The sequence below is a fragment of the Hippoglossus stenolepis genome, chromosome 2 (genome assembly GCF_022539355.2).
Source record: "Hippoglossus stenolepis isolate QCI-W04-F060 chromosome 2, HSTE1.2, whole genome shotgun sequence".
NCBI lineage: Eukaryota > Metazoa > Chordata > Actinopteri > Pleuronectiformes > Pleuronectidae > Hippoglossus > Hippoglossus stenolepis.
In genome coordinates, this window is record NC_061484.1 from 17,088,427 (window position 1) to 17,111,170 (window position 22,744).

The following is a 22,744-nucleotide window of genomic DNA, read 5'->3' on the forward strand; positions in this document are numbered from 1 at the left end:
CAAAACAAGCACACAGTAGATTTTAAGAAACCTCAGATCGTGTCATTAACGAAAATTAAACTATAAAACAATGAATGGATATGAAGCAAAACTGAAACTCTTTGTGTTTGGGAAAACTTTATTAAGATCTTTAAAAAATGGTTTTGTAACAACAGCGTGTATTTCTAAGTGCTGCTGTTGTCACATGGCACAAAGTTGATTGAGAATTAGTTGATATGATAGATAGATAGATAGATAGATAGATAGATAGATAGATAGATAGATAGATAGATAGATAGATAGATAGATAGATAGATAGATAGATAGATAGATAGGACCCAGCACACAGGCGAGTCGTGACTCCTGGGGCAGGGAGTCCTCTTGTCGGCCGTGTGCTCTTCGGCGCGGTCGTCCAGCGGCCTGCCGACGTGGCGGCGGAAGAAGATCAGCTGTGCGGCATAGAACTGGTGAGCTGCACCTTCACTTTCATACAAACTAACATCTGACTTCACTGGTTTACTGCATTTATTTCTACTGCAGCAGCGGCAACACGCGAGTCTGCGGCCGAGCTCCAGACCAAGTTTCCACGAACTCGCCGCAGTGTTGAACGTGTTGTTTGTTTTGTGTAACAGTGACAACACAGAACTGCGGAGAACAGTCCGATTGTCACATGGCTCAGAATAAGAACAGAGGTCTTTGTTGATGTGTTGTGTACATTGTCCCTCGTGTTGTTGTGTTGTTGTGTTGTTTGTGTAAATGTTGTTTAAAGAAGCTGAGGAGGCTTTGACACAACGTGGATGTTGATGACAAACGTGACAATATTAAGTTAAAAGGTTTTACGACACAGACGTGTTGATCATCACACACCGTCATGTCAGTTAATACATTACCTTTTATTTAAGTGTCATTGTTATTGATCCAGATCCAAAGAAAATGTCACATCATACTTAATTTAACTTGTTTTCCATGACGTCTCCTTTTATGGACATTTGTTTATTTGTATTGTTGTGATCACGTTTTGTTTACCATCTCTTTTATAAATAAAATTAGTTTGAGATAAACAATTTGCCTCAAACAAACTCAACAGTGACAGAAAACAGGAGGATGACAGTTATCAATAGGGAGGCGTGCACAGCAAATGGCCGCTGGATGGCGATATCTAACATGAACGATACCACTTTTTTGTTTTTATTTCTATGACTCAGTTCCCACATCACATTCAAGATGCAAAACTCATTTTTGAAATGTTTGTCTCATTAATCTCACTTAACATGCAAAATGTATGAAAGGGTCTGCGATAAGGAAACGCATCGACTCTATCAGAGCGTCACAGTGTTGGACATGTAAAACAGTGAATTTTAGTCATATTTGCATTTTAAAATAACACAGTCATGCTTAAATAATGCTGTCAAAGCGATTGTAGGTCATCGCAGGAGTTTACTGTTTCTGTTCTATACACAGGGTTAGGATTAAAATATAGAGAGAGCTAAAGTTGTATGGTAATGACAGAAAGTATAAAACTGAAAAAAAACAAAACTAAATCTGTAAATCAGCTTCTGTGAACCACAACAAACAGAAACTAAACAAGAAACGGCCAGAATGAAAGGATATATTTTGTAGTGGCGGTGACATAAAAGACAGTTGTGTTGCAATGGTGGTCACCTGAGTTTGAAGTAGGGCAAATGTTTGCAAACACACTGAACCGATTCTCTCCTTATTTGAACTTTGTGCTGATTTTAGGGGTCTTCAGTCTAAAGCATGTGATTCAGCGTTTTTCTGTTTTTATCTTCAGACAGCAGTTGTGTCATTGTTTTTAAAAGTTTTGCACAATTAAATAAGAGCTAATAGTCAGTTTATGGATCAAATAATTGAAAGTAAAAAGGGCCATCGTTCTTATTCCAGTGTCTCCAGTGTGAGAATCTGAGGTGTTTTTTTTGTAACTGAAAATCAGTGGATTTTGTGATAATCGGACCAAACTAGGCAACTAAACTCAGACTTTTAATATTTTGTAATATTTTTTCAGACAAATCAGCGGACGCACAATGAAGGTTATAAAAAATGCAAAATACTGTAATGCTTTTGGTAATCATCCTACATCTGAAGATTAGTCACATTTTAAAACATCTATTTACACTTACAACTTATAAACATACTTACAGTTATGTTATGTTATAAACCCAGTATGTGTTGAACATGTGTGTTATGTTTACATGTTTGTAAGCAGTATTTGTTTTTGGCTGCAGGATACATTGATACATAAAGAAGCACAGAGCAGCACCTTCTCAACTAAAAACCACAAAAACCAAAACATCTCTCCTCTTCCAGATCACCATGTCCCAGGCTGCCCCCTCTGACGTGGACCCGTCAGCAGACACTACCGGACCATCGGTCCAACCCCCCCTCGCCCAACCAGACTCCTGTCAGGATGTCCCAGCAGCCCTCACACCGCCCTCGGCCCCCCCGCAGCCTCCTGAGAGTATCAACCTCACACAGTCCCCTGAGGAGATGACCACGGAGGATGCTGCCACCAGGCCCGACTCTTCAGAGGATCTGACTGATCAGCCAATGGAGTGTGCCTCTGAGGGTCAGCTGATCGTATGTGATCAGCCAGTGAGCCTGGAGCCAGAGTCGGAGGCTGCAGAGGAGGATGTGGAGGTTTGTGGCACCAGTTTCTCCACCTGTTTTGATAATAATTTCTTTAATTTCACTGTTATTGTGAACTATTTTGATTATTGATTAAGAATCAAATGATATTGTAAGTGTAAATGTCGAAAATATTTAATTTCAGTTAATCAACTAAAGGGTCTATATGAATAATCTTGGTATCTATATAAAGTTAACACTTGTGAGATTTGTGCAGAGGTGTAAGCATCAGTATGGATGTTATTGGGTCAGAGTAAATGAAGATGGAACACATTGTAAATTAAAGATTTCATGTGTGCATAAATAAGTATGTGACAGTTTATATTCTGTATGAAATCAAGCAGTTGTAGTGAAAAATCACAATCCACAACAATCCACTGCAAATCTGAACATTATCAAATTTATTCTAGTAAAGTGAAACAGGAAAATGTTATTGGGAAAGATAGGGAATTGTATTTGTCTTTTGTCTCTATTTTCTGTAATTTAATAGACAAAATGTTTTATCAATGAACAGAATAATATTTTCAGCTTGAATGTGATTCAACGTTTGATGCTAGTAACTCCAGCGCCTCTGCAGCTCCTTCTGGTCATTTTACATTTCGAGTGTGTTTTTGTGTGCAGAGGTCAATGCAGGACACAGAGAAAGCTTGGGGAGGATGGGGTTCATGGGGGAAATCTCTTCTGAGCAGCGCCTCCTCCTCTGTGGGTACGTCTCCTCTTCTTATATCTGCTCCTCCTTCTCATATCTCCTCACACGTTCTTCTTTTCTTTCTTGCAGATGAAACTTTACACCTGCTCTCTCCCCTTCACTGTGACTCTTTAACTGTGTGTGTCTGTGTGCAGGTCAGAGTCTGAGCTCCGTTAAGGTGAAGGCGGGAGAGGCCCTGCGTCTCCACAGGCCCTCAGTGGGAGAGGAGGCGAGAGAAGAGGAGGAGGAGAGAGCAGAGGTGAAGAGAGAGGGAGGAGGAGAGAGTGCAGAGGCTGACTCGTCCACCTCTGTGGAGTCTTCTTCCCCGACTGCAGCAGCTTCTAGCAGAGGGGTTTTCTCCTCAATCACACATGCTGTGCAGAACACAGTGAGTGAACACACACACACATAACAAGCTACAAAACCAGGAGACAAAAAATACATTGAAAATGATCTGGATTTTTATTTGTCTGATGTCAGATTTTTTTCATCCACATCCACAAATTATTCTTTGAGAAATCAAGAAAATATGGAGAAACACCCTATTAACTCACAATGTTAAAGAAGGTGTTCAAACTCACACTTTGCCCTTCACTATATGCTAAATAAGTTCTTCTTATATGGAAATAGAGAATGAATAAACAAGGTAGTGATTGGATTTGACATCAGCAGAGTGGATTTCAATAGCTGCAAAATCTCTTTTTTCCATATTATCTAATCAACTTGAGTATGCAAGCAAACATTTTTTATTTGTCATTTCGATTTTTTAATAATTCCGAAGTTTCTCGTTAATTTCATTTGCTTTTACTGCTGAGAACGGTATCCCATTGTAAATGTATGAATTCTGATAATTGGGTTTGTGTGCATGTCCTTTTATTTGTGTCTCTTTCAGGGCAAGTCAGTGATCAGTGGAGGTCTGGATGCTTTGGAGTTCATCGGGAAAAAGACGATGAATGTTCTGGCTGAGAGCGACCCAGGTTTCAAAAAGACCAAGACCCTGATGCAAAAAACGGTGTCACTGAGTCAGGTACAGAATCATTCACACACTCCCAGCTCACATGGATTCTCATAAAACCATCAGATGAATCAGACGTCCTGTAGTTTCAGTGCTGCAGTGATATGTTTCAGTTTTATTGTGCTTGTTGCAGATGTTGAAGGAGGCCAAGGAGAAGGAGCGGGCACGTCTGGATAACCACCCAATCAGTGCTCCCACAGCCCACTATGGGATTCTGTTTGACGACTACCAGGGCCTGTCACACCTCGAGGCCCTGGAGATTCTGTCCAATGAGAGCGAGACCAAGGTGAGGCACGAGCCTGAGGAACTTATCAGAAACAGTTCTTTCTATATGGTGTTTATAAAGTTACACACATCCGCTCTTAGGTTCAAGCGTTCCTGTCCTCCCTGGTGGAAGAGGAGCAGGACGAGGTGAAGAAGGAGCTGATTCTAATCAAGGATATTTTCATCAAACGAGAGGAGGAGGACGAGGAGGGGGATGAAGAAGGAAAAGAAGGAGAACAGACGAAGGATAACGGTGATCTAAGTTCCCAATTACACTGTTCTACCCCCCTGTGTGAGTGACCCAGACCAAACAACCAGACCTGGTGGAGGTAGACGTGGTCCCTGAACACTGACCCAGGATCAGTGGGCCTTATTCCCATTTTCAGTTTGAACACCTGCAGACACTGAACTTTCACTTTGGTTGAATTTGTCTTTTGGTTCAGTATCAAGTGTCAAGTTCCCTTTTATGGCTTATTATGGTTTTAACCTGACACAAGCTACATTAAGTCACATCCTCCTTTCTGCACCTTGCATAACCAGTGATATAGAATCAGATTGGAGTAAAATAAATACATAAAAAATAATAAAATACAATGATAGTATGACCTTGTAAAACAGCTTAGTTAAAGGCACTTTAGCAGATCCAACCCTCTTCATTGCACTCTCTAATTTGGATTGTCCACCTCTACAGCAAAGTCAAAAATAAGGCTGATGAGAGTCATGCAGTCAGCATGATCCCCATCCAAGGCATTTTGCATTTTGTTCCTGATTCCATATATACTGAAGAAAATGTTCCACCAAAGTGAAACCTCGAGTGGATACTCTGTGTCACCAGCCACTTTACAGTTGAAAAGCTGTATGTAAACTTTTACTGTGTGACAGGGGCCTGAGGCGTTGTCACAGCAGTGCAGAGTTCAAGGCCGACAGCTCTCCTTTTACCTGGAGGCTCTCACACACTGTCTGATCCAGTGTCGGTGTTCAGGGGCCAATGACACATCACGTCACCGATGTAAAATATAACCTAAATAATCGATGTGATCGAGACATGAAAACCTGCATGTGTGCAGAACCCGATGAGCTCTGATTCAGATGCAGCTTTTTGCTTTGATTTAGCATGAAAATAAGAATGAGAGGTTCTTCAAATCTCTGCTGTTTGCTGCAGGCACAGAGAAACATCATCTTCATCAACTCAGCATGGGGGTAATCAAAGCTTCACTGGCATGTGGTAGATAAGTGTTTTCATTTGACACTTTATGTATCAAAGGCTTTAACGTGTGTGTGTGTGTGTGTGTGTGTGTGTGTGTGTGTGTGTGTGTGTGTGTGTGTGTGTGTGTGTGTGTGTGTGTGTGTGTGTGTGTGTGTGTGTGTGTGTGTGTGTGTGTTTCTTCCAGCTGCTGATGGTGAAGAGTTTGTGAGTGTTCTCACTGAGCTGCTGTTTGAGCTTCATGTTGCTGCCACGCCAGACAAACTCAACAAGGTTCCTACACACACACACACACACACACACACACACACACACCAAAAGTCAAACCAAAGAGTCTTAGTCACTACAGTTGATTACTGGCAGCAGTATAGGTCATAAATCCCGCCTCCTCCATGTTAGTGGACTTCGACCAAACTACTAAAATCAAAGTGCACAGCAAATGCATTCAAAGATAGGTTCTGTCATGTTAGGTAAAATCATACTGTTTGCCAGAAAAGGATTAACCCGCTTGAGCTTCAGTGCAAATACATAAAAATGGAAATACACGCCCTTCTTCAGAGCACCATTCAATGTTCTATATTCACATATTGATTCTGATGGACTAACTTATTTAAAATGATCAATTTATTAATTGATTGAAACGCGCTAGAAGTCATTTTTCAGTCAACTAATATAATATAGTCACTAATATAACAGTACAGCACAAAATGTCATTACAAAGTAACTCATGTCATAGTTAGTGACCTTTTATCAGAGCACATAATCTTTATTTAAGATAAGAAACACACACACACACACACACACACGCACACACACACACACACAGAGCTGCAGTCTTAGCAGTAATATAAAAGTTACCACCTCTGAAGTCCAAATTCACTTATATAGAGACCACATTAGCATATAATCGTGGATATGCATATAATTAGCATACATCAGGATGACAAACTCCCACCATGCAGTGCTGATGGGTGGTAATTATGCATCTCCAGGCTCGGATGAGGGCCCACGATTGGGTGAGTGAGGTGGAACAACCTGTCACTACGGAGACAGTTGGCAGGGAAACGCAGGACCAGCAGGGAGGAGAGGCCACATCTGTAGGGAATGAAAAGGAGGAGAAGGAGGAAAGTGGAGAGGAGCAGGGGGAGCCGATGAAGGGAGGAGAGGAAAAGGAGAAGAAGGAGAAAGAGAACGACTCCAGATCTGTAGAGGTGAGGTCAAATCAACACTGTGACTTTTTATTCCATTTTTCTACTGTGAACACACTCTTCTCCTGCTGTCACATATAGTGACATAGCATCGTGTCACATACTGATTGTGTGTGTGTGTGTGTGTGTGTGTGTGTGTGTGTGTGTGTGTGTGTGTGTGTGTGTGTGTGTGTGTGTGTGTGTGTGTGTGTGTGTGTGTGTGTGTGTGTGTGTGTGTGTGTGTGTGTGTGTGTGTGTGTGTGTGTGTGTGTGTGTGTTCCTTCATGGCCCACTCTGCAGACTGTCTACCTGTCATCAGTAGGCAGTTTGGCTGAAGTGACAGCTCGCAGTATCGAGCAGCTCCACAAGGTGGCAGAGCTCATCCTCCACGGTCAAGAGTTGGAGAAACCAGCCAGAGACCAGGCCCACATCCTCACCAGGTTTGTGTGTGTGTGTGTGTGTTCAAATATGCACGTGTATGTGGAGCCGCATAGAGAAAGGAGTTTTGCTAATATCTTATTTATTGCAGGTTGACATGTGCCATGTGTAAGGAGGTGGAGTGTTTGGCCAAGAAGTTCTCTGATACGCTGCTTCTTGTCGGGGTAGGTGACTGTGACTGTGTCAAAGGACAGGGCTGCTGTTGTTCTCTTTTTTCTTACTCTAAACAAATCTCCGGAAATTTGACCAACCAACAAATTGTTAGTCAGCCTTTAGGATACATACGACCATGACTCACAGGTCGTAGCACCTGGCAGAACAATACTTTAGCAAGAGTTGTTTGTTTGGATTTTTCCATCAGCAAAAACTGAACATTTCCCAAAGAATGTAGCAATCATCTATTTTACAGTTTTCATTCTCACCCTCCACCTCCTGATTTAACAGTGCAGATGAAGTACGGCTCCGTATATTTCTCCATGTCTGCTAAATCATGTCCCCCTTTTGAGTATTTTATTTAAATATATAACTATACCTCCCTCACAAACTCGGGAACGAAATAGGACATGTTTTACTCACTCTTTAAAACACTGCAGAAAACTGTGAAATGCAAGTCGGCTCCTCCCGCCAAATTGGTTTTCACTTTTCATACTACTTACCTCAGTAAGTTGTGATGCAGCGACAGCAGACTATTTCATAGGAATAAAGGAAAATGTTGAAATGTAGAGAAACACATTCTCCTCCATCCTCAGCAAGATGCAGCTGAGGAAAATGTCACTCAGTCGAACAACGTGGCTCATTAATGTGTTTTGGAGAATAATGGAGGAATGTTTGTCTTGGTAATTTTTTCTGTTTTCTGTCTTTCTCTCAGGGCCAGAGGAAAGCAGAGGAGCTGAACCCACTGGCAGACAGTGTTCTGTTAGAGGTGAGACACACTGATTGTGTTACTCAAATAATCCTAATTAAAACCAGTTTGTGCTGAATGAAATGAATGATGTAGCAGTTGGAAATGTTTTGATGATAATTTTGGCTGGTTGGATAATTGACCACGTTTGATTTGTCAAGTCAAATTTATTGTCCCATCTGAGGGAAGTTGTGTTGCAACCCAGCATTAAAAAACACACACAAACCATAATTAATACAACAGTAAAATACAAATGCACAACAGATGGCAGGGACCAGAAAACACAGTATGATACTATAAAGGATCAATACATGAGTCCAGTGGGCAAGAAAACGTGCACCAGTGGCACAAAGTGAATTATGCACAAGATGTGTGAAGGCAAATTAATAAATTAAGAAAAGAAATCAATACAACAACTGGAAATATTATGATAAATTCACTTTCATTTAATGTTTAAATGTTTTCTTTCTTCTTTTAAATACATTCATAACCAGTATACTCTATTTTAATATGGTATACTATGTTTTGTATGATATACTATACTAGTTATGATATATTTTGTTTCTCTATTTTTTATATATATTTCATGTTATGTACAGTATGTTCTCATGCTGTTTATATGTTTCAGCGGGCTTTGGGCATTTTTCTGCTTATGTGAATATGTTTCTATTGTAGCCACCGTCCAGTCCACACCATGTTGAGTTTATTTATATATAAACTCTAAAATAATTTCAACTGCAAATACGTGTTTGACTGTTTTCCATTTTTTAAATATCGACCAATTCTTAAAAATGTTAAATAATGCTTTTTCATGGTGTAGTCATGAGAAATGATGATGATGATGATGATGATGACGACGATGATGGCGATGAATATTAATATTTATGGTGGGTTTCCTGTCTGCAGGGCTCCAACAGTACCAACTACATCCAGAATGCATTTCAGCTGCTGCTTCCCGTCCTGCAGATCTCCCACATCCAGAGCCAACACTGCCAACCCACCACAGAACCAGCGGCACAGACAGAGCACTAACCACTAACCACTACACACACACACACACACGCACGTGCCACCTGACCACCCGCTTGTCTTAATATATCTGTTGTTGTACAGTGAGGTAAAGAGACTATTCCAGATTAAGTGCTTATATCTATATTAATGGCCGCAGCAACAGGCAGAAGATGTTGTTTATATGCAGAATATAATCTTGAAGATGAACTGATACATGTAGGAATGTGTGTTTCCTCCACCTCGTATCTCTGAATGTTACTTTGCTTTGAGGAACCAAACGATGTTCGGAGCTGAGCCTCACTCTGTCGAATACAGAACCAAAAACCTAACTGATTGTGTTGAAGGGATTCTACATTAATGTATATTAAGCATTGTTTGCACTCATTATGGTCCATTGATATTATAACAGAAAGCGTTTTGAATAACACTAGTCAAATGTCTGTTTTTCAGAAGTGTTTTCATCGGATTTGAGACTAATGGTCAGTATTAGCAATGATACGTCTCAGTTTTTGCTCAGTTTTTTGTTAAATTATATGAAGCGACACCTTAAACGTCTCTCTCATTCAGTTTGATATGAAAGAAAACGCCTATCTTCATATTTTGAATTAGAAAACATTCAGTTCTCCTTCACTGAAGACGTAGTGAAGCTGAAATCATCTCTAATTTTGTTAACTTGTGCTGCTACACTGAAAACACTATTCTGACATTTTGGGGAAAAACAAACAAGTGTATTTTCCACCACGAAAAATTTGCATCAGCCAAAACATGTTTGTGTCTTTTAATTTTCTCTGGCCCCTCTTGAACAAAGGCTTTTAATATAATATTGTTCAAATCTATAAATTCATACACTAATTGATCCGCAGAGGGAAAAGCTTTTTTTCCTTCTCTCGACTTTGACCACCTGAGAAGTTTAATGGCGAGGTGCTCACAGTGCATCTGTTTTTTAATACCCACTGTTAAATTGACTGTTAGCTCCCAGCCTGTATTTAATTAGACCTCTGTAAAATAAAATAACCTTTACCCCTTTTTACATCTCCGAGATTTATTGATACAGGCAAGAAAAGCTGCTCAGATTAAGCAAAGAAAATATTAGTCAGGCTCTGTCATAATATTTTGGCTCAGCGCTGCTTCTGCCTCAGAATATGAAATGATTTGTAATGTGAGCTGGAAAATCTGTGGGAGCCAAGTCATTTATTCAACTGTGGACAGTTTGCTAATGTGTTCAGCCTGCCCTCTAATGGAACGCCCTAAGACTGTTAGAGGATGAGATGTAGAAAATAAATACGTTTTAATCATCTTCATGCGTTTCACATGTTTTTATTTTCAAACACAATGGCTTATTTTTCACTTGAAGTCGGTTTCAATGCTCCTCTCCTGCTGCTGCCCCTCTGTGGTGGAGGAGATGGATGGATGAACACGATGATGCAGATTTGCTAAAGACACACAGACGGGAAAAGATAATTAACACACTGGAGTTAGATATTGTTGAAGTGGGACCAGGATGAGGTTTATCGTAACTCGCTGCTAAACATACATTAAACTGCTGGTCACAATAAATTACTCCAGACTGTAACCATGCTGTTAAAACACTGAATATTAAGTATAATTTACAGTAAAACAGGGATCAGATACACATTTACTCAAGTTCATTTTAAACTCCTACTCCACAAAATTTCTCAGTTAAAATGTAACTTATTCCTGTTAGTTTATTTAGTTCTAGTAACTTAGTTGCATATTTAAAATATTACTAAATATGATAAACTAATAAAGTACAACACATTTGTATAGATTGAGCAGCAGTTATTAAAGTTGTTAAAAGTAGTCTCACACACTGATTCATAAATGATTATATATAATGTAGCTTACAGTATATTATCCTGAAATTAGCTAATCTTCATAATGAATATGTTTATGTTTTTACTGAGCACTAGGACCAATCAGGAAGAGGGCGGGGTCTATAAAAAGGGGCAGGGCTCTCACCTGAGTTTGCTTCCTGTTTGGAGGAGACAGGAGCTGAGGTGAGCACATGTTTGGTGTTTTTTTCTGTTAGGCTCCTTTTAAACATCTTATTAAGCCGTAGAGCCAAGAACTGTTGCACTAACATGCTCATTATATCAACTAAAATTGTAATATTTCTAATTTTAGATCCTACATGACTGGCCCCACATTATTTTTCGAATCATGTTTGTAACTTAGCATTTTGCTTCTGAGGTGTATTAGTACTACTCGTACTTGTTTCCGATCCTTGAGTAAAAAATGGAAGTACTTCCTCAACACTGGAACGTTCTTTTCATTGTGTTCCTAAATGGACACAAAAAACACACACTCCCATTTTGCCCCTTTAGCCTTTATGGTAGTTGAAGTCGTGAGTTTACCAGTATAGCAGCTGTTCACATTTCCATCCGACAGAGTTTCTATGTCTTCTGAAAAAAATGTACATGAAAACTATTAACACACACTCTCACAGATATAATTTCATGTGCATGTTAAATGATTAATTTGTCCGAGTTTGAAATGTGTGGGACTCTCTACCTTGAGACTGGGCTTCTTTTATGGGTGACAGCTCTGTCCAGTAGGAAAAAAAAGTATAAGCAAAGGACTGGAACAACAGTTCTATCAAGTGATTTCCAAAGTATATTAACACATTAAAGAACTGACCTGACCAATGCCGCGAGCCACAGAAGTCTGAACATGTTGGACAATAACAGGTCATTAGGATCTGTTCCCACTCAGTGTTTACGGATCATTATCGTGCAATTTAACATAAAAAGTTATGTTGGTTACCTTCAGGAGTTAAGTCTTCTGTGTGATCCTCTTCATCTAATCAAACAAATACAGTAGATCAGACATCATTATTATACAGCATTTTAACAGCCGTACTTTCATCACCTGTTTCCTCTTAATTTTGAGAGAACGTAACACAATTGTGATCTAATGATTCTGTTCTCAGAAACGGGCTCAGAGGTGCATTTCACAACCCGACACCTGTTGTAAAATACAACTGCAAAATCCTGCTCATCTTCATAATTGTCTTTTGAGATCCTGTCTGCATGAAGAAAAGTGGGCTGATGGTATCTCAGCTCTAACCCAGTGATACATGACTCCTCTATGCAATCAGGAATATGGTTTAGACTGCATGCACTGAATGGTTCGGTTTATTACAGAAGCCAACACACTCATAAACTGCTGCAGTAGAAGATATTCAAATTCATGTTTGGATATAATTAGGGTTTATGGTGCAGGATTTTATTTGTTATAATTTGCATTTTCATTGTTTTAAGTGTGTGAATGGATTTTTGATGTGCTTTTGTGTTTGCCTCAAATTGAATAAGAATATGTTTTGAGTACAATTGAGAAAGAGAAGTGAGAGGGTGTGGCTTTCATAAGATTTGTCCACTGTTAAAAAGAGGAAATAAAGAAAACTGTGAAATATAAAGTTGTATTTCAGGCGTGATCCCGTGACACAGATTTGAATTTACCGTCCAACTGCTGACCAGTGAAGTCGTAAACCGGACGCACTGTGGGCTTTTCTGTCAAAGAGAATAAACATCTTCAGGTCAACTTCCAAAGATCAAACCCAACCCAAAGAGAGCATGTAGCGTGTGTACGTCTGTGTCTTACTGCGTGAGCGTTTCCTCAGGTAGAGCTCTCCAAGCACCGATGTAACTACAGCCAGGAGCAGCACACACAGAAGAGCCAAGCAGAGCACCCTGAACATGCACCGCCTCTCAGCTGCAGCACACAGAGGGAGGAGAACACATGGATTTTAGATACCGCAACAGCTGTTTTCAGCACAGATTTTTATAATAAGTACATATTTCAAATTATATGATCATTTGATGTCATAAAAACAAAACAAAAATCATCATTATCCAGAGATCAAGATCACCTTAAGGATTCTTTACCAAAAATTCTGCCTTTACTGAGACAGAAAGAGAGAGGTTCATGCAACAAGGGCGTCTGGGAATCAAACCATGGATATTATATTCATTTTTGAATAAATCTTAACAATTGAGTCATATATTATTATCAGTCATTTATTATGTTCCTTTTAATATTCGTTTTTTTTTTATGCCCGCAAAGCCAAGGATATTAATTTGTAATCATGTAACATGAAGAAGTTCCTCACACCAGGAAATATTTGTCTGTTTTGCTTAAAAATAAGGCTTTAACAATCCACCGGTTATGTGAATCATTAATGAATAAATCAAGTATTTGTTTCAGGGCTGGTGTTCTTGACAACTGACAGATTCTGCTGGAGAGAACAAAACTGTGTGAAGGAAGTAAAGTGTTCAGAAAGCTGGAAACAGACAGAAGTAAAGAATAGGTTCTCGCAAAGTAGAGGAGGAGAGGAAATGGAGTGTATGGAAAAGTGCGTGGGATGGTGCAGAAAAAAAACTAAGTTAAATGTGTTTCCAGCTTCCATTATGCACTCTGGAAAATATGAATTGTGGGTTTAAACGGTGCAGGAGACTGGAGCCAAAATCAATACAGCCTTGGAGATGCAGTAGGTTAAGAGGAACTGGAACTTTCGGAAAGTGTGACTGACCATCCAGAGACTAAACCGTAGATTTGAGAGAAATTTGCTCTATTGAAGGAAAAAAAAAACGTCTCCACTGTGACTGAGAGCGGAGACGTCTTTGAATGAGATTGAATCAGTTTCACCTAAATGAAAACTGAGTGGTTGGTGTCCTCGTCTCTTATTGTCTCTTCTCCAGGCTGAAGCTGCTCTGACCACATGGGCAACAAAGAGGCTGATTCCTGACACCAACCTTTCCCTGTCCGTTTCCATGGCAGCCTTCCCTCAGCTGTTGCAGTCGAAACGGTTTGATTGGCGAGCCAAAGGAGACAGCGGGTTTGATTGGTCGACTCCGTGGCGGGCAGGACACCAGGGAGACAGCAGTAAAATGCCCCCTGTCCTTTATCACCCTTCCCCTCATCCGTCTCCTCCTCCTCCTCAGGTGGGTGGAGGTCCAAGGAGCTGTGGTTGTTGTGGCCGTACAAGGTGAGATTCAGGGTCTCTGCTTCGCCCAGCTGGAGCTCCACTGACACTTTCAGTTGTACAGCTGTAGACAGCAAAGTAAATGATTTAGTGTTTAGAGGGTAATGATAAAATACTTGAGTACCTGTATGTTAAAATTTGTATTAATCACTGGGGTTATTAATTTTTTTAGATTAGAGTCAACTTTATTTTCATTGCACATAGTACAAGTACAATGAAATGCAGTTTTACATCTAACCAGAAAGTGCAAGTAGTAGATGCTGATGAGGTAATATTCACAAAAACTGGGGAGACATCATCTTCACACGCAATCTTGAAGCAATATCTATTTTTATTATTATTTGATTATGGTAAAGTTACAAAAAATGATATCTAAATATGAGTTTCCTAAATGAAATATTTACTATTTATATAGTAATGTCTTTATATTATTATTGTTATTATTATTATCCTTATTATTGTTATTATTTGTAGTAGTATTAGGATATCTGAAAAAGTACTTGGTTCCCCTCCTAAAAGCAACTAACTCACAGAATGAAATTCCCCCTGTTTCCTGTACCTCTTCACGTGTACTAATAGGTGCCTCATCGGTGTTTTCCTGGTCACACGTATGTACGGTAGACTCTTTATAAAGATGGATGACACGTCTCCACTTCCACCCACTATCCATACATGAAGCCAAAATATCCAGTTTCCAATTTTAAATCAGTCTCAGCTGTCATGGTGATCCCTCTGTTATTATAGCATCAAATAACTAATCAGATCCAAACTAACCAGAAAAGTTAACCCTTGAACAAACAACAATGTGATAACAACTGCCTTAATAACCAATCTTTGAGAGAAATTGATTTAACGTTCACTTTGACTTTTTAGTTTGGTCCGTGTCCCATCTGCTTATATGGAGGAGGCAGGCTTTAATGACCAAGACTGCAGCCAGCCAACAGGGGGCGATCAAGATGTATTGGCTTCACATTTTGGGGCCCTGTCATGTACCACAGAAAACAGCTTTAACGCTTAGCTGTGCACTACCTGAGGATGAGATGTTGCTGCGTAACTCTGCCATGTCCAAGTCGGTCCGACACATGAACCAGCTGTTCTCTGAATCACCGCTGCCTCTCCCGGAGTCTGGTCCAGGATCTGTCATGTTGCTGGGTTTCTCCTGTGTGCAGGCCTGCTCCCACCTTTCCACCTCTGCACTCTGAGAGGGGTCACACATTCCCCCGCTCTTGTTTTTTTCAGCATCCTCCATCTTCCCATTCTCCCCCCTCTTCAGCTGATTCCCTCGCTCACAGCGTCGGTAGGGCAGACAGAGGAAGGTAACTTTTGATACTGAAAACCAAAAGAGAATTCGAAACAGTTTCTCAGAGGGAGCAGGCTTTAACTTGGAGGTAAAAGAAAAAGTCAAAAATCTGAAAAGGGAACTCGAAATTGGGCGTCGATGCATCCAGTTTATATTTTATCTGACGGAGCGTGACAGACGGGGGGGAAAGCAGAGAAGGAGAGACAAAAAGAGAACCCACTGAAGGCAAACACGTGTACGAGCAAAACGACTACAGCGTGTTGCTCTCAGAAAGAGAACAAGCTTTTCAAGGCTGCACAACACAGGCACGTTTTCAAAGCTGCTGTCAGTGTAGTAGAGAGCTATATTTGGGTCTGATTTTTATCTCTGAAAGAGAAAAACAGACGGACAGGGGTTGAATCGGAGCGAGTCTGCAAGAAGAGAAACAAACATGACAAAGTGACTCCAAAAAAAAAGGTTTACTCCTTTTAAGGGCCGTCTTTGAAGAATAGGTGAAAAAAAACTGTTCTTCCGCTTTAATTTAATAAATAATAAATACCTAAAAGAAGGTTGAGAGCTGAGGAGGAAACATTGACATTTATTTGAAAAACGCACAGGTTCACACAGGCAGTGGATGAACCTCCATGTTTAACTGTCCACGACGACCCACCTCTGTGTAACGAGAAGAATTCTGGGAGGCAGATGATGAAGGCGAGGATCACGAGGATGAGGATTTTAGTAAGTGTTGTCCTCGTCATGGTCGCACCATAAGATCACACACACACACCCGCACACACATTTCCTCACAACACAGGCATGACCTCTGGCTCGTGGTATCTGGTTCCTTCTCTTTACAGAAAGCATTTACTCAAACACTCGGTCAGTGTCCATCAGAGGAGCCAACGCTGGAGTTTAAGAAGCTCTGAGAATATTGCTTGTAATTCACATAGAGGCAGGCGACAACGCAGCGACACACGTTGACACGAGTCAAAACAAGTCAGTACTTCACTTCCTATTACACTTCCTGTCATTTTCTCAGAGAGGGTGAGAAATGGAGAGTTGCAGAGACAGCAAAGAGTTTCTGTCAGCAAGTGGAAATGTGTTCGTGTCTGTTCGGGCGTTTGCAGACAGGAGATTGTGTGTGAGTTGCCGATCCTTTCGTCAGAACATACTTTATTTAGGCTACAACACAAACACAGATGATCGTGTGTTGTTTAGGTTTGGACTCTTACTGTAAAAAGGGATACGATTATGTCTTTAGAGAGAAATAAAGGGATGTTTTTTTAAAATAACTACTTAATAAAAAGAGGAAAGTTATGATCATGTGTGGTTAATTTTTGTATTGTAGGGTTAGGATTAGTTATATTGTACATGTATCTCATAATAATGAGAAATATTTTCATTACAATGACTTACAATCATGATAATTTTCTTACAATCATGAGATGCTAAATATTCAACATGACACACTAAGATATGATGATTGCACAATTTTTTGTTATAATTGATACTAATTCATAACTTTCTATTGTTATTTTGACATGTTGTTTTTCAATTATTACTTTGTATCTCATAAATGAGATTATAATTTAGATCAAATAAAAAAACTCATGATTTAATAATCAGTTATTTGTACTATATCATACATTTGAGAAACTTTATCATAATTATGTGGTACTACAGCAACTCTTACATATCAGATATTACATTTTAGGTATGGAGGTATAATCCATAATTCTTTTTTACAGTTTAAGACATAGGAATTATATCATATATATTAAGATATTTAAATCATAGATATCAGTTTCTTAGTCAAAATCACAAATGGGATTTTGTGGTACATAATCATAATTATGAAATATGTCCACACAATAATTTTGAGTGTCAGATAAGTTCTAATTAAAAGGTAGTAATTAGGAGGAAAAAACATATGATGAATACAGTGGTTTGTATTTGTCCTTCCACTGACCTTAGCCTCACTCCTTTATTTAACATCACCTGTTGGAGGGACGTTCTTCTTTTCTACTCCCCTCATAAAAAAACAATATGTATTTGTCCTGTCTACCATCTGACTTGAACTCTGTTGGGTGTTTAGAGCAGCTCAGATTTTATGGTTGGGTTCCTGAGAGCCACTTATCTTGGCAGGTCTGACGGACACACACACACACACACACACACACTTCACATTTGGAGGCGCCGACAAACATACATACACAAACACAGTGATGAGCACGGCTGCCAGGTGGAGCCTTATCTCCACTCCACAGCGGCTGTCCTCTCTCAGGGCTCAGTCGGCGGCTTATAAAAGAGATGGAAGCAGCCAAAGCTAAAAATAAATAAATAAATGAATAAAATACAAAAATCCCTTTCTGTGCGTCAAATCTAGCTGCTCGACACTTTTCCGAATATCTGGCTGTAATGTTTTTTATCACCGTAGTGCCTGTGATTGCTGACAGAGTTGTGACATATGAAGTACTGTAGCTGTGAACTTGTATGACTCCACACTGTTAAGATCAGATTGAGTTCTTAACTGTGGGACTGAAGGTTAAGACTGAGTTAGAGATAATATTAGAATTAGGTTTAGGTTTAGGTCATGGTGAAGCATTTAGTTTTGATGGTTAAGATAAGGGTAAGGGGCCAGGAAATGCATTATGCCAATGAGTGTCCTCAGTAAGATAGATGTACAAATGTGTGTGTGTGTGTGTGTGTGTGTGTGTGTGTGTGTGTGACCTTGTTTTTGTATCCCAGTGGACTACACACTAAATCTTTGGGAATTATACTGCTGTGGGGACAAAATTGCGTTCCACACGAGAGGAGACCGTTTTCAGTGCTTCTTGGGGGTTAAGACCAGTATTAAGGGGTAAGGTAGAGGTAGAAACTGTGTCTGTCAGTCAGTGTTTACCCTGCTGAAGTGTCCTTGAGCAAGACACTAGTCACATTTTTGATAATTTCCTGAAAATTGATTTGAGCCACTAATAATTATTCAGTATTCAGTCGTGAATTATAGGAAACCAAGCTTGCAGTCAGATGCACAAGATAAAGACAACATGGCAGGTCAGCACTTTACAAAATAAACTACGTGAGTACAAAAGTACAGATATGTTCGTAAAAATGTCTCCAATAACAACATCCAGTGCAACACAACAACACCACAATCTTGGTCCACTGGCATTACTAACATTATAAGATAACATAATTCAGTAGGTTTATTTCCCAGGTAACTGGAGAGATTCACTGCTCGATTCACAAATAAGGTACAAATTGTGTTAATGATGGTTTCAGACCAGAGGTTATACATTTTTTTCCATGTACCTACAGTACAAATAGATGCTGTAGGATTTACACCACATACGTTTCATTTTTTATTGAGGATAATTCTCGATGTCTCATCTCCTGTGAGGATTTTTTTGCATGTAAATCAAACTGACTGTTTCCACATTTGCATGATTTTACCATACAGAGTGAAACTGGGTTTTCCACATTTTTCAGGGGACGAGTTGGAAAACCCTCCAGGATCTTTAAAGTCTCCTTGAAACCTGATTAGAAAACCACAGGTACAGACTCTCCTCTGTTGGGCTTTTGTGTGCCTGACGTGTGACCAGTAAAATGCTGAGGGGAACTATAACACACCGGCCTCAACAGGGGGATTAAACCTCCTTTTAGTGCCGCACAGCATGACTCCAGGTTAAGATGTCTCTTCTCTGCCATGTTGTCAGTTTGCCAGAATCTAATAAATCCTGACTGTGTGACGAGGGAGCAGCAGCAGATGGACAGGGGAGATGTAAATTTGAGACCTGGCTAAAGATGCTAAAGAAGAGGAGTCTAAGAGGAGAGAAAGGTGTTGAAACACTCATGAGTCTGAATGTTACTCTCCCTGGTTTACTGCTTTTTGCAGCAGCAGCAGGGACCAAGTGTGTTGATGTTCAGTTTATCTGCCTTTTTCAGAACAACATATAATGAACAGATTTCTACTTTAAAATTCAGTGTGGACGTTGACATCTTTTATGTAACGCAACCACCAGGGTCCGATTTCCCCTTGAACAACACTGATCCTGCAGAGTCTCATTAAAGGAAACGTTTCGAGTGACAGTAGATGAGAAGATCAACACCACTCTGACCATTAAATATGAAGTAACAGCCAGTAACCAGTTAGTTTACCTAACCAGCTCCTCTAAAGATCATGATAAGAGGTGACCAGGCCTTTGTGGTGGCTCAGATCCCAGAAACATTTAAATCGTTGCTTAAGACCCACTTCTTCTCACTGGCTTTTTAATTCGAGTTGAGTTTAAGACCGTGAATTCATCTGCTATTGTGCGATATTTAAATTCTTAGGAATTCATAACGTGTTAAGGTTTTCAGCACTTTGGTCAACTGGGGTAGCTGTAAAAGTGCTATATAAAATCTTGGTTTGTTGATCCGTAATATCCGAAGTAAAACCATGTTCGCACTTTGGCTGTTGTCCTTATTAAACAATAAGATATACAGTAATAATTATTGAGGGTTGAGATATGCTCATATGTAGATTTTAATTACATTCCCCCAAAATGTCAAAATCCTGAGCAGATCATGAAATCCATTGAGCACATTTCTTTTTGATTTCAGTGACTCCACGACCTTTACTTCAGACAGCCTCAGCCTTCTGAACCTCGCCAATAGAGAAGGTAAGAACAGAAAACACATTGACATTCCTGGGCTGTAATGAACTCTGCGGCCTCCAGGGACCACTGCTGGAGCGTCAGACATTTAGTCTCATTTCAGTCAAATATCCGCTTTGAAGTTTTGTAAAAGCTTCAGACCATTTTGATCGCTTGACTCCATCAAACAGGTGATTTGTTAAGTAGTAAAGTGCCTTGTAGCTTCATCTAATCTGACACAAACTATCAGTCACAACTAACTGTCACATCGATCACTTTTACTGCTGCAGACAGAGGCTCTAATGATGAACTCGACAGGGCTGTGCAAATGCTGACTGTGTGTGTGTGTGTATGGGTACTTGTACAGATATATTTGTGAGGACCCTTTTGACCAAACAACCTACAGAGTGAAGACATTTTGGCCGATCCTCACTTTTTGACGCACTTTCAATGGGCTGTTTGAGGGTTAAGACTTGGTTTTAGGGTTGGGGTTGGGGTTGGGGTTAGGGTAAGGGTTGGGGTAAGGGTCATGGTGAAGCATTTAGTTTTGATGGTTAAGATAAGGGTAAGGGGCCAGGAAATGCATTATGCCAATGAGTGTCCTCAGTAAGATAGATGTACAAACGTGTGTGTGTGTGTGTGTGTGTGTGTGTGTGTGTGTGTGTGTGTGTGTGTGTGTGTGTGTGTGTGTGTGTGTGTGTGTGTGTGTGTGTGTGTGTGTGTGTGTGTGTGTGAAGACTTCATCAGCACTTAACTTTACTCCAGCACTTAGTCGTTTGCTGAACATTAACTGTCAGACGCTCCGACAATCTGAAATGTCGCCGCTGACAGAGATCATTTGAGAGATTGTGTATGCAGGTTATTTCTGGAGCTCTGCATTACTGCAGAATTGGATGCAGACAGTTTAGAGATTTGAATGCAAGAGCGTGATGAGATTAGGGGTTTATAGGTACGAGAGAGGATGTTTAAGAACAGGCCACGCTCTTGCGGGCTCAGTGCAGGTTATGGTTGTATTTCAGGAATTAGATGTTGTATATTTGATCCTCCCATCGTGTCCCTGCTGTGGTATGAACCTAATCCCTGGATCTGCTTTAAGTGGATATATTGTCAGATCGGCTGAGGATTCGATAGATACAGAGATTTGAAATTCCTTTTTATTCCCTTTTTTTAATATATTTTTTGAGTCTGTGTTGAGAAATTAGGTCAGGCAGATTTGCTTTGAGTTTTATTGTCTTTACGCCCAAATGTCAAAGTTGAAAGTCTGAAAAGGAGAAAAGATCAAAAGGGGATTTGAAAAGGAACTTCAGTTTGAACATCAGCCCCCGTTTGGTGTTTGTAGTCATCTGATATGTATGTAGCACGGCGCTCACCTCTCTCATGACGTCGTTTTAGCTGCAGCAGCCTTGATAGAGGCCAAAAACAGAGCTCAAAGAAAACACGTTTTTTACATGGGTGAAGTGAATAATAGTAACGTTGCTCCCTGTCTGTTTGGATGTTTACATCAGCAGCTCACAGACACGTTCTCCATATCAGAGGATGGTGATATGTCCATGTTGTGTTGCTTCTGCCAAAGAGAGTCAGTACTTGCAGGTTTTATTTTCTCCTTTCTAAACATTTAGTGTTGAAATATGTTTAAATGGAGCTCATTGTTTCCTCATTCACTGGTCTGACTAGTTTGAAGTGATTTCGAAAAAAACAAATGGGAGATGAATAGAGGGGGTGAGGGATGAGTGGTGAGCATGTTTTTCCATTAAAAACAGGAGGAGGAGAGGGGAGAGCATGGGTGATTTAGCGCTGTGTCAGCAGCGAGGCGTCGACTGGCTCTCCAGAGACGAAGCCACTGTGAAGTTTTATGATTCTTTATGGAGAAATTACGTTGTTTCACAAGACATTATCATTATGAGCAAACCTTTAAAGGTGCCGGAGGTTTCCAGTCTGAGCCTCCTCGTGGCTCTCATCTGCCTGTCTTGTTTCTCAGCACTTTGCGATGTCTGTTTGTGCTCTGAATACATCATGTGTCCTTGTCGAGCTCGCTTCTCCTCCTCTTGCTGCCTCTCTCCGCAGGGCAAGGTTTTTAGCCACATTTTATCTTTTTAGTGTGTGTGAATGTGTCTGGTTGGGAGGGACTCACACTCTCACACTCTCACACTCTAAAGTGGGTTAAAGACGGGGGAATTTACAGGAAGCTCCGAGCCATCACGGTGCTGCATCTCTTCTGTATTCCCTCCCTCCCACTCTCCTCTCCTCTCCTCTAACCTTCAATGGTGAGAAAATGCCATGTCAATAAATGCTTTTTAACATGGGCAAAAATCAATAGGCCCCGATTGCACCTTTCTTCGAGCGTGTCTCTATCAAACAAGTGAGTTCCTCTGGCTCTGTGGTTTCTGAGATGTCGCTGGGTGGAAAAAGCTGTTCTTTAAAGCAGAATTTTGCTTTCACATCTTTTGTAGTGAGGCTAGAAATGAAAATCTACTTGCAGCCCTTGAAATCCCGTTCATG

General features: G+C 40.2%; 2 protein-coding genes across 3 annotated transcripts; one reads left to right on the forward strand and one right to left on the reverse strand.

The window, feature by feature from the left end:
- Positions 1-340: 340 nt before the first annotated feature.
- fam114a1 (family with sequence similarity 114 member A1) lies at positions 341-10,627 on the forward strand. Of its 2 annotated transcripts, none has more exons than XM_047344058.1 (13): positions 341-446; positions 2,305-2,634; positions 3,244-3,328; positions 3,466-3,698; positions 4,203-4,337; positions 4,459-4,611; positions 4,692-4,881; positions 5,981-6,066; positions 6,786-7,004; positions 7,281-7,420; positions 7,510-7,582; positions 8,287-8,340; positions 9,226-10,627. In XM_047344058.1, exons 2-13 carry the CDS (start codon positions 2,311-2,313, stop codon positions 9,349-9,351), a joined length of 1,818 nt encoding a protein of 605 aa, XP_047200014.1. In that variant the 5' UTR covers positions 341-446; positions 2,305-2,310; the 3' UTR covers positions 9,352-10,627. The 2 variants fall into 2 exon arrangements, with proteins under 2 accessions (XP_047200014.1, XP_047200015.1); XM_047344059.1 differs by having other exon boundaries at positions 4,692-4,842.
- Positions 10,628-10,631: 4 nt separating this feature from the next.
- On the reverse strand, positions 10,632-16,620 carry LOC118120213. The gene is made up of 10 exons (XM_035174981.2): positions 16,282-16,620; positions 15,362-15,661; positions 14,103-14,396; positions 12,952-13,062; positions 12,810-12,860; positions 12,115-12,150; positions 11,989-12,015; positions 11,863-11,895; positions 11,706-11,753; positions 10,632-10,763 (listed from the first exon to the last, which is right to left on the reverse strand). The coding sequence occupies exons 1-10, from the start codon at positions 16,367-16,369 to the stop codon at positions 10,675-10,677; spliced, it is 1,077 nt and encodes a 358-aa protein (XP_035030872.2). The 5' UTR covers positions 16,370-16,620; the 3' UTR covers positions 10,632-10,674.
- Between the last annotated feature and the right edge of the window lie 6,124 nt (positions 16,621-22,744).

Excerpts from the sequence above, each read along its gene's own strand:
- fam114a1 (XM_047344058.1), top strand. The coding sequence starts at position 2,311 with ATGTCCCAGGCTGCCCCCTCTGACGTGGACCCGTCAGCAGACACTACC. Across the intron at positions 4,612-4,691 it reads CCAATGAGAGCGAGACCAAG|GTTCAAGCGTTCCTGTCCTC; the intron begins GTGAGGCACGAG and ends ATCCGCTCTTAG. Across the intron at positions 6,067-6,785 it reads CGCCAGACAAACTCAACAAG|GCTCGGATGAGGGCCCACGA; the intron begins GTTCCTACACAC and ends ATGCATCTCCAG.
- LOC118120213 (XM_035174981.2), bottom strand. The coding sequence starts at position 16,369 with ATGACGAGGACAACACTTACTAAAATCCTCATCCTCGTGATCCTCGCC. Across the intron at positions 14,397-15,361 it reads CAGCAACATCTCATCCTCAG|CTGTACAACTGAAAGTGTCA; the intron begins GTAGTGCACAGC and ends TGCTGTCTACAG. Across the intron at positions 10,764-11,705 it reads TGTGAACAGCTGCTATACTG|CAAATCTGCATCATCGTGTT; the intron begins GTAAACTCACGA and ends GTGTGTCTTTAG.